Genomic DNA, 9532 nt, shown 5'->3' with positions numbered 1-9532 from the left:
CACCGCTACGATATAATCGAGGTGGATTATGGTGGAGGGAGGCACCGCACACGGCTAAAAGATCAATGATCAACTTGTGTGTCTATGGGGTGCCCCCTTCTCCCCCTATATAAAGGAGTGGAGGAGGGGGAGGGGGCCGGCCTCCTAGGCTCGCCCCAAGGGGAGTCCTACTCCCACCGAGAGTAGGATTCCCCCCGTTTGCCTTGTTGGATTTAGGAGAGAAGGAAGGAGGAGGGAGGAGGAAGGAAAGGGGGGCCGGGCCCCCTCCCAATTCGGATTAGGCTTGGGGGGCGAGCCCCCTCCTTTGCTCCTTTCCCCTCTCTCCCACTAAGGCCCAATAAGGCCCATATACCTCCCGGGGGGTTCCGGTAACCTCCTGGTGCTCTGGTATACTCTCATTTTCACCCAGCTTCCAATATATCGATCTTTACGTGTCGACCATTTCGAGACTCCTCGTCATGTCCGTGATCAAATCCGGGACTCCGAACTACCTTCGGTACATCAAAACACATAAACTCGCAATACCGATCGTCACTGAACGTTAAGCACGCGGACCCTACGGGTTCGAGAACTATGTAGAAATGACCGAGACATGTCTTCGGTCAATAACCAATAGAGGAACCTAGATGCTCATATTGGTTCCTACATATTCTATGAAGATCTTTATCGGTCAAACCGCATAACGATATACGTTGTGCTCTTTGTCATCGGTATGTTACTTGCCCGAGATTCGATCGTCGATATCTCAATACATAGTTCAATCTCGTTACCGGCAAGTCTCTTTACTCGTTCTGTAATGCTACATCCTGTAACTAACTCATTAGCTACATTGCTTGCAAGGCTTATTGTGATGTACATTACCGAGAGGGCCCAGAGATACCTCTCCGACAATCGGAGTGATAAATCCTAATCTTAATCCATGCCAACTCAACAAACACCATCGGAGACACCTGTAGAGCACCTTTATAATCACCCAATTACGTTGTGACGTTTGGTAGCACACAAAGTGTTCCTCCGGTATTCGGGAGTTGCATGATCTCATAGTCATGGGAACATGTATAGTTATGGAGAAAGCAATAGCAACAAACTAAACGATCATCGTGCTAAGCTAACGGATGGGTCAAGTCAATCACATCATTCTCTAATGATGTGATCCTGTTAATCAAATGACAACTCATGTCTATGGTTAGGAAACATAACCATCATTGATTCAACGAGCTAGTCAAGTAGAGGCAAACTAGTGACACTCTGTTTGTCAATATATTCATACATGTACTAAGTTTCCGGTTAATACAATTCTAGCATTAATAATAAACATTTATCATGATATAAGGAAATATAAATAACAACTTTATTATTGCCTCTAGGGCATATTTCCTTCACATGTTTATATGTAGATTCGAGAACCAGTGCAATCATAGTATACAAAATAAACATTAATCATTTCTAGATTTACTTCATCTTCTTGAGAGATCGAGGGGTCAAAATCGCAGGTTAGTGTGGCTCTCTTTTGCGGCCATGGCATGGGCACTATGAACTATCCATAATAAACTCACTATAGAAGAAAGATTCTGAATTGTAACGTTGTTTACATATTCAAATGATTTTTATGTTTTCAGCAACGTTGTCCTCTAGGGAAGAGGAAGGATCGGGACGCAGCCTGCTCGGTGCTTCGCAAGATCAAGAACATCCACGCCTCTAACAAAAGCACTTCTTCCTGATGTGTTTAGCTTTCTATTTTGACTATTGGTAATGTTTCTACTTATTATTTGCTCTGTAATAAGTATCTCTCACTTTGTTTTGGTTGGAAGACTATTTTGCCTTTATTTGCTTTATTAGTTTACTAGTAGAAGAGCTCTTGCGTTGCAACGGGAGAAAAGATATCACATCTATCGAACCCAGTAATTATGAATCAAGACCCCAATAGGATCATGTTCTTTATTTCAACATGACATCGCATATGTGTTGCCGCTTGTCCTCCGACCCATTCTCGCCTACGATTATCTTAGTGCTTACAGAACCACAATGCTTTTGAATATGGTCAATTCTAAGGCGTCTCTCTCTCTGTGTGTGCGCGCACGCATTATGATGATCTTTTTCTTGTTATGTTTTGCCAAGTCATGCATGCGTGATTATCGATGGTTTCTTTCGTCTCCAATATTGTTTATCGAGGTGTTCATTTGCAATCTAGATTGACGCCGGTACGAATGAAATACGAATCGTGTGCTATTGATTAAGGTTGCACTCTAAATAGCATTTTTAAAATATTTAAGAGGTAAAATAACATTATATTCAGATTCTACACGTTTTTCTAATTGATTTTCATCTATAACATGTCAAAATTGGAATTAGGGTTTAAAAGATATGGATATTTAAAAAATGTTCTAGATGGACTGCGGGTTGATTAACCAAAAAATTTAGGGGTTTTCTTTTAAGCTTTGTCACTTAAAGGTGGGTAGCGTGTTAATTGCCATAAAACACAGGGTGTTTTGGTAAAAAAAAGAAAAAAAGGTTTATTTTGTCACGTAAAAGTGGACTGTGGGTTAATTACTAGAGATTGTAGGATATTTTTTTTGTAAAAACAAAATTTGATTCAATTTGTCACTTAAAGGTGGACTGCAGGTTGATTCTTTCAAATGTGATTTTCTGTAAAACCGCATGACGGACGGGAAGAAGCATTAATCTGTTTAGTAGGTCAAAAATAGATCATTAATCCGTTTAGTAGGTAAAAAATAGATTAAGCCGGGCACCTTTTATCAAAGTAAACAAGATATTGTAAAACCCACGGACAGACGAAAGAATTTACCAAGACCGACGCGGTACATTTTCCCACCCTCCCGCGTCGCCCCCGCAAGGCTACGGGGAGGAACCCTACCGCGCCGCCGCCAACTCCTTTCCCCGCCCCCTCCTTCCTCGACGGCACCGGCAAGGCCTCCTCGTTCCCCCTCTAACGGCCTTGGCGCGGGCCGACGCGGCTGGATCAGGGTGCCTCGCTGTCCCAGGGCGCTGCGGCGCGGCTGCGTGGTGATGGCGCTGCGCGTGGCGGTGGCGCGACAGGCTGGGCGTCGGAGGGCATGCTAGTGCGTGGAGTGCGGGGGCGGCGAGCGCTTGGTGCGAGCGTTCATGGCGGCGGTTGCGACGAGGCAGGGCGTCGGTGGTGGGGTCCGGTGTGGCCTGGGCCGGCTCCTTGCTTGGCGCAGTGGTGGTGCAGGTCACGGGCGACAAGGATCTGCGGGCGGCCGCCCCTGCCCTGGTTCGGGTTGGTGGGGGGTGGCGGTGCAGTAGTGGTGGCTGCGGGGCGTGTTGGTCGAGTCTGCGTCGGAACCTTCCAGGTCTGGCGCGCGGACATCGGCGGACGACGCGAGGAGGCATCTCCGATGAGCTTCCTTGGATGCGGCTGCGAGTTGATTTGGTCGCCCTCGTCAGCGGGCACGCGGTTGCCGATGGCCTCGCGGAGATGTGTGTCAGCTACCATGGTGGGGCGACATGGGGGTGCTCGCGGGGGAGCTTGGTAGGAGGGATAGGTGGCCTCAATGCGGTCGTGCCACCTATCGCCGGCACGATTTGCTGATTCGGATGCGTCCGCTCCTCCTTCTCCCCCTTTCCTCGTGTTCGGCGGGGAGCTTGGTTGGAGGGATGGGTGTCTCGATGCGGTCGCGCCACCTATCGCCGGCACGGTTTGCCAGTCCAAATCCGTCTACTCCCCTTTCTCCCCCTTTCCTCGGTCGCGGTCGGGTTGGCGCAGGTTCGCCGGTGGGGTGTGAGCGCCAGGGTATACCACTTGTCCGGTCCTTTGACTGGCCCACGCTGGCGGTGGCCGTTGCGCGCCATATGCCCTCTTTCTGAAGGCTCCCGTTGTGGCATTCCCACTCTTGTCATCTTTGCTGCACTGGCTTCGTTGTGTCCGTTCACTTTTCTAGTCTCGTTGTCGGCTGTGGTGGTTCATGTCGTACCTTCTTGGAGGCACGCTTCTGAGGCCTGCTTGTTGTGTCCAGTTCATTGCTCTATTGTTTGTCGTGGGGTGTGTGCCGTGTCCGGTAATTCTGCGGATGTATTCACGATGATTGCTTATAATATAAGTAGGGGAAGCCTTTTTTGGGTAAAGAAACAAATGAAGGAGACAAGCAGTTGCCCCTGAAGTATCTTCCAGGAAATTAGAGCATGTACATTTAGAAGAACTTGTGCTCGCATATGCAATTCCAGGTAAAAATCCCCTTTCCCCCGATCCTCTCTCATTTTCACATTTCATTACCTTGTTAGCTCCTTTGTTGTACTCCCAACAGCTTACTCGAAATCTAGAACATGACAGAAAATTGTCAAGAAGAAGAAAAACCTAGACGCTCTAGAGCAGCAGTTAACAAGCTCATTCTCTCCACCCTAGCTAGTAGCTACACCCTGCAAGCTTCGTCCTGCACCTTGGCGCCGTCGAGCGTGGCGCTCTCCTCGGCGTCATAGCTCGCGTGCACGCTGTAGAGCACGTAGACGAGCACGGCGGCCGCGGAGAAGAAGCCGAACCGGACGTAGGACGGGCGGTCCAGGGAGCCGAGCAGGAAGACGTTGAGGAACACGGACGCTGCGGGCACCCACGGCATGCCCGGCACGCCCCAAAGCTCGGGCGTGTGCGCCTGGGGCACCAACGCCTGGAACGCGCCGACTGTGGCCACTGCCGCCGCGCCGCACGCCGACAGGAGCCCGACCCTGGTGCGGCCGCCCTCCGGCGCCAGCTTCCACACCAGCGTGAAGGAGAGCGCGATGAGGGAGAAGGCGAGGAGAAACGCGAGGGTCGGCCATGCGCTGGGCTGCCGGTCCCCGGATTCGGTGCTGCTGCCGGTTGCGCCGACGACGTAGCGGCGGTATACGACGGCGTTGGACACCATGTAGAAGACGAAGAGCGTGCCGATGCAGACGAGGTTGAGGAGGATGTCCAGCTCCGTGAAGAGCGCCAGCGCAGCCGTCAAGAGTCCTGCGAGGAGGAACGTCACATTGTCAATACAATACAAAAAAAAGTCAAAATGAATGAAGAAAACCAAGGAAAAGTGACATTGTCGTGGTACAAATAATCAGGTTAAAACTTCCTTTGCATGATGCCCGTGTCTACACTCTCTATAATACTATTAGCGTCGCGGGTTGTCCATGGAAACGGCTTCCCAGCCCGGAAAGTCCACAAGAAAGGCGAGGTTGTCGCTAATCGCTTTCGCCCGCCGTTATGATGGTCACGGAAAGGAACCATGACATTGTCGTTGCTGGAGTACTCGGTCGTGAATTCTCCCGAAGAAACCATGGTGCCCGTGACGTTGGTCAAAAGTGAAGGAAACAGTTAGAAGGACGGCGAGCGATACGTACCGAGGAAGGCGGAGGCGTTGACGGGGGTGGCGGTCTTGGGGTGCACCTTGGCTAGCCAGGCGGGCATGACGCCGGAGCGGCCGATGACGCACAGGTACCTGGCCTGCCCCAGCATGGCCACCATGAGCGACGTCAAGATGCCGAGGCTGGCACCGGCCCCGATCACGTTGGACACCCAGCCCCATCCGTCGCTCCCTCTGAAGGCCCCCGAGAAGGGCGCCTCCGTGTCGATCTGAAAACACCACACACAGACACAGTTGAGCTCGAGCCAGCAGTAGCAGGTCAAATACTGTCAGATTCTGTCGCTGATCATGGCATGGCATAGGTTACCAAGAAAGAAAAGAGAATAGGATAAAGGCATAAGAAATTGCGTGCACATAGATCATGCTTTACTACCCTGTGCTGTGCTAGAAAGCGTATTTGGGCCGGCAGTCCTGCGACGGCGACAGCAGATTCATCCCGAAAAACCACATGACCAACATCCCAAAAGGGAACGAGGCAAAGGTAGAAAGGAAAAGCAACAAGAATCGTCTTGCTGCCACTGGCGTCAATCTCCTGTTCTAATACAGCTCCTACTACTATAAGCTATAGCAACCTCATCCACCTTAGGCAATATATTCCCAGAATCATCCTCACCTACACAATCATATCATTCATAGGTGAGATCTCTTCCCTTCTAGTAGGCGGGCGAGACCCAAAAGTAGACTAGGATGAGTAACGAGCATCATCCGTATGCCCATGCTGCCTACATAAGAATCTTAAAAACAAAGAAGATAGATAAATGGTTCTCACCGCGTCGTATGGGAGGAGCATGGACATGGAGGCGGCCATGAGGCAGTAGAGCACGGTGACGATGATGACGGACCCCGAAACGCCGATGGGGATGTCGCGCGCCGGCCGCTCCACCTCTTCAGCCATGGTGGACACGGCGTCGTAGCCGATGTAGCTCAGGTACACCATGGCCGCGCCGCTGAAGACGCCGCCGACGCCGTTGGGGAAGAAACCGCCCGGGTGGGTCGGGTCGGCGGGGTGGGTCAGGTTGCGCGCGTCACCACGCCAGAAGCCCATGACGATGATGAAGAGGATGAAGGCCACGTGCACGGCCGTGAGGACCATGTTCACCTTGGAGCTCTCTTTGGTGCTGCCATCGCATCGCAGACAGGAAAACAGTGTCATACTTGTGCCAGGAATATGTGCTCCTACCATGTTTCTATCCAGGAAAACAAAAAAGAATCTTCTCGGAGTTGTTTGAACTTCACAGGAAACGGAATCAAGCACATGTATGTAGGGGTACTAGAGAATCAAAAGGAGTGGTTCCCTTGTGAGATTCTTTCTTTGCTTCTGGAGAAAAGCTTGTTCAGAAGACATTCGATTGCGAAAGGTGGGAAAAGCTACAGCGGCGAGCGACCGAGAGGACCCTTTTCTGTCTTGCGGAACAAAATCTCGAAAAAAAATAATCTTAATGGCTACAACTAGAGCAAATCGAACCTTATAAAATCTAGCAAAAAGTGAAGTGACATTTGCAACGGCTTTTTTACAAGATTGACTGACACTAGCAACTCACAGGGCGTGGGGTCCAGTTTCAGTTAACGGTCGTGCAAATCACACTCTAGTCAACAGTCATGCAAAACACACAGTACCGAGAGACGCGGCAAGAGACAAGAGAAGGCTGACACTTGCAAGCAAAGCCAAAATGATTTCTTTATCAGGAGTATATTATATTATAATGAAAACAAATACTGGTAGTAGGATGAGTAGTAGTACCTGTAGCAGATGCAGACGGAGATGAGGAGGATGACCCCGACGGCGACGAGGTCGACCTGGTTGAAGCCGTTGGGGAGGCCGGGCACGGCGATCCGCCACTTGCTGGGCGCGTCCACGCCGACCGCCGTGCCCATGTAGGCCGTGAAGCTGCGCGCCACGGCGGCGTTGGAGAAGACGTACTCCATGATGAGGTTCGCCCCAGTCAGGAACGCAGCGAATTCCCCTGCACGCAAACAAACAATCAGCTCTGGCTGCAACCACCGGCGGCGGGGCGGCTGTGAACAAGATCTTTTACCCTGAGATGAGAGAGTTAGCTAGGCCCCATATGCATCTGGGCCAAAAGGCCAAACCAACCGTTTTGGGACGCGAGAAAGCGACCACCCAACATTATTTCCTGGATATGGATGTGTACGTGTGCGTGCGATAAAATTTGTTGGAAGTCGCAATCCCAATTTTTTTTTCCTTTCTTTAATTGCTCCCGTTGGACTCGCGAGTCTCTTCTACTCTGCTAAATCTCAATCCAAATTCAGCTGACAGCGAGACGTGCATACGTAGCACGAACGTACGTACGTGCGTACGTACAAAGGATTTAGGTTTTCTATATACTGTTGGAACAGCGTCGCAGGTGATCTATCTGAATCTGAATTTTATTTTATCAGCAGGCAGGGCACAGCGACAGCAGCAACAGCGGCATCGTGTTCATGCCGCGACGACGACACCTCTCGCGTACGCATTAAATACGCGCAAAAGGAGCCTGCTTTTTGGGCAACTGGACAATCGCAAGACAAGGGGGAAGCCAAACCACAAAGTATACACATGAAGGAAGATGTAGTATAGATAGCCATCGGATAGTTAAGGATGGATGCGATTTTTCCCCCCAATATGTGACGTACTCCAATCGCACCAACGGAGCGAGCGAGAGCAAAATACTCATGGGATAAACAAATCTTAGATGGTATGACAAGAAACGAGCAGATTATTATATATAAATTGATGGTTGGTTTAATGGCGTTATTCGGGTCATGATCACGGCATGATTGGGGGGCCGGGGCCGGGGCCAGCGAGCTCACCGAAGGTGACGCGGAGGTAGCTGAAGGCGCCGCCGGCGACGGGCATGTCCACGGCGAACTCCGTGTAGCAGAAGGCGGAGAGCAGCGCGCAGAGGCCGGCAATGGCGTAGGAGACGCCGACGCCGGGGCCGGCGTGGAGCCTCGTGGCGCGCCCGGTGGTGACGAACACCCCGGCGCCCACCATGCCGCCGAGGCCGAGCCCCACGAGGTCCGGCCACCGCAGCGCGCGCGCCATCGGAGCCCCCGACCGCGCGCGCACGCGGCTCATCTCTTCCTCCGGCGCCGTCGCCGCGCACGCGCGCCGTGCCAGCCGCCGCGGCGTCTGCGACAGGGCCCGCCCGTACAAGCGCAGGCTCGAGAACGAGCCCCCGTCGGGGCCGCCCTGATCGGAGTCCGGCGTCATCAGTGCGCCCTTGTCCATGGCCGTCAGGATCCGAGTGCCGCTCCAGAAACTGCGCCGGGGCGGCGGGGTGTGGCTTTCGTGAGGGGGGCTGGAGAAGAAACGGAAGATGAGGCGTGGAGAGTGAGGGGTCCGAGAGCCGGTTTATAAAGAGAGAGCCCAGACGAGCGGGAGCGTTTGGACGCGGAGTAGCATTTTTTTTTCTTATATAAAAATAATAAGAGAAGTCTGCTGATGAAATATGAAAATATTACTGTGGTAGAAAGTAGATACCCCTCCCTTCACAAATATAAGAAGTTTTGGATATTATAATATAAAATACATACGAACTGAAATGAGTGAACTAACACACTAAAAAGTGCCCACATACATTTGATTCACAAAAAATATGACATCTCGTATCACATTTTTAAAATAAAACCATGATAGTTATTTCCGAACGGAGAGAGTATTTGTGAATTGAGGGAGTGTTTTTCAGTCATCTGAAAAATAATAGGAAAAGTGAGGAAAATCTCTACTATTAAAAGTGAGTTGTTGACTATAACACACGGACAACTAGCTAACAATCTTAATAAACACGGGCAACAATCAAGAGATCCATCATGAGTTAGTAAAATAAAGTAGTAGGTCACTAGTCAATTGAGGGCCTCTTTGATTCATAGGATTCTGAAAATGTAGGGATAGAGGAAGTATATGATTGGGGTGGCATGTCCATTTAAATCATATAGGATTAGCATTGGGTGTTTGATGTCATATAAAAAACAAAAAAATTGTAAAAAAAGATGAAGTGGATGTTAGATTTCTGTGAATTGCAGTACAAAAAAATTCATAGAAAAAATTCCCGAATCCAATCCTATGAATCCAAGAACCAACGTAGAAAAAGTTTCTAAGTATTTCAACCCTCTAAAAATCCTATAGAAATTCCTTTGAATCAAAGGAGCCCTGAAATCTTCTC

General features: G+C 50.3%; 1 protein-coding gene across 2 annotated transcripts; it reads right to left on the bottom strand.

Moving 5' to 3' along the window:
* Nucleotides 1-4235: 4235 nt before the first annotated feature.
* On the bottom strand, nucleotides 4236-8689 carry LOC123102984 (cationic amino acid transporter 6, chloroplastic). Of its 2 annotated transcripts, none has more exons than XM_044524464.1 (5): nucleotides 8178-8689; nucleotides 7108-7330; nucleotides 6136-6484; nucleotides 5344-5575; nucleotides 4236-4963 (listed from the first exon to the last, which is right to left on the bottom strand). In XM_044524464.1, exons 1-5 carry the CDS (start codon nucleotides 8596-8598, stop codon nucleotides 4389-4391), a joined length of 1800 nt encoding a protein of 599 aa, XP_044380399.1. In that variant the 5' UTR covers nucleotides 8599-8689; the 3' UTR covers nucleotides 4236-4388. The 2 variants fall into 2 exon arrangements, with proteins under 2 accessions (XP_044380399.1, XP_044380400.1); XM_044524465.1 differs by lacking the exon at nucleotides 8178-8689 and adding an exon at nucleotides 7403-7843.
* Between the last annotated feature and the right edge of the window lie 843 nt (nucleotides 8690-9532).

Source organism: Triticum aestivum, chromosome 5A (genome assembly GCF_018294505.1).
Source record: "Triticum aestivum cultivar Chinese Spring chromosome 5A, IWGSC CS RefSeq v2.1, whole genome shotgun sequence".
NCBI lineage: Eukaryota > Viridiplantae > Streptophyta > Magnoliopsida > Poales > Poaceae > Triticum > Triticum aestivum.
Note: the sequence above shows the minus strand (reverse complement) of the source record. Positions and strands in the feature narration are given on the sequence as shown.

Bases quoted from the DNA above. Each gene is read 5' to 3' on its own strand.
- LOC123102984 (XM_044524464.1), bottom strand. From the start codon at position 8,598: ATGGACAAGGGCGCACTGATGACGCCGGACTCCGATCAGGGCGGCCCC. The intron at 6,485-7,107 runs GTACTACTACTC...ATGCGATGGCAG, and splicing joins TCCGTCTGCATCTGCTACAG to CACCAAAGAGAGCTCCAAGG. The intron at 4,964-5,343 runs GTACGTATCGCT...TCCTCCTCGCAG, and splicing joins CAACGCCTCCGCCTTCCTCG to GACTCTTGACGGCTGCGCTG.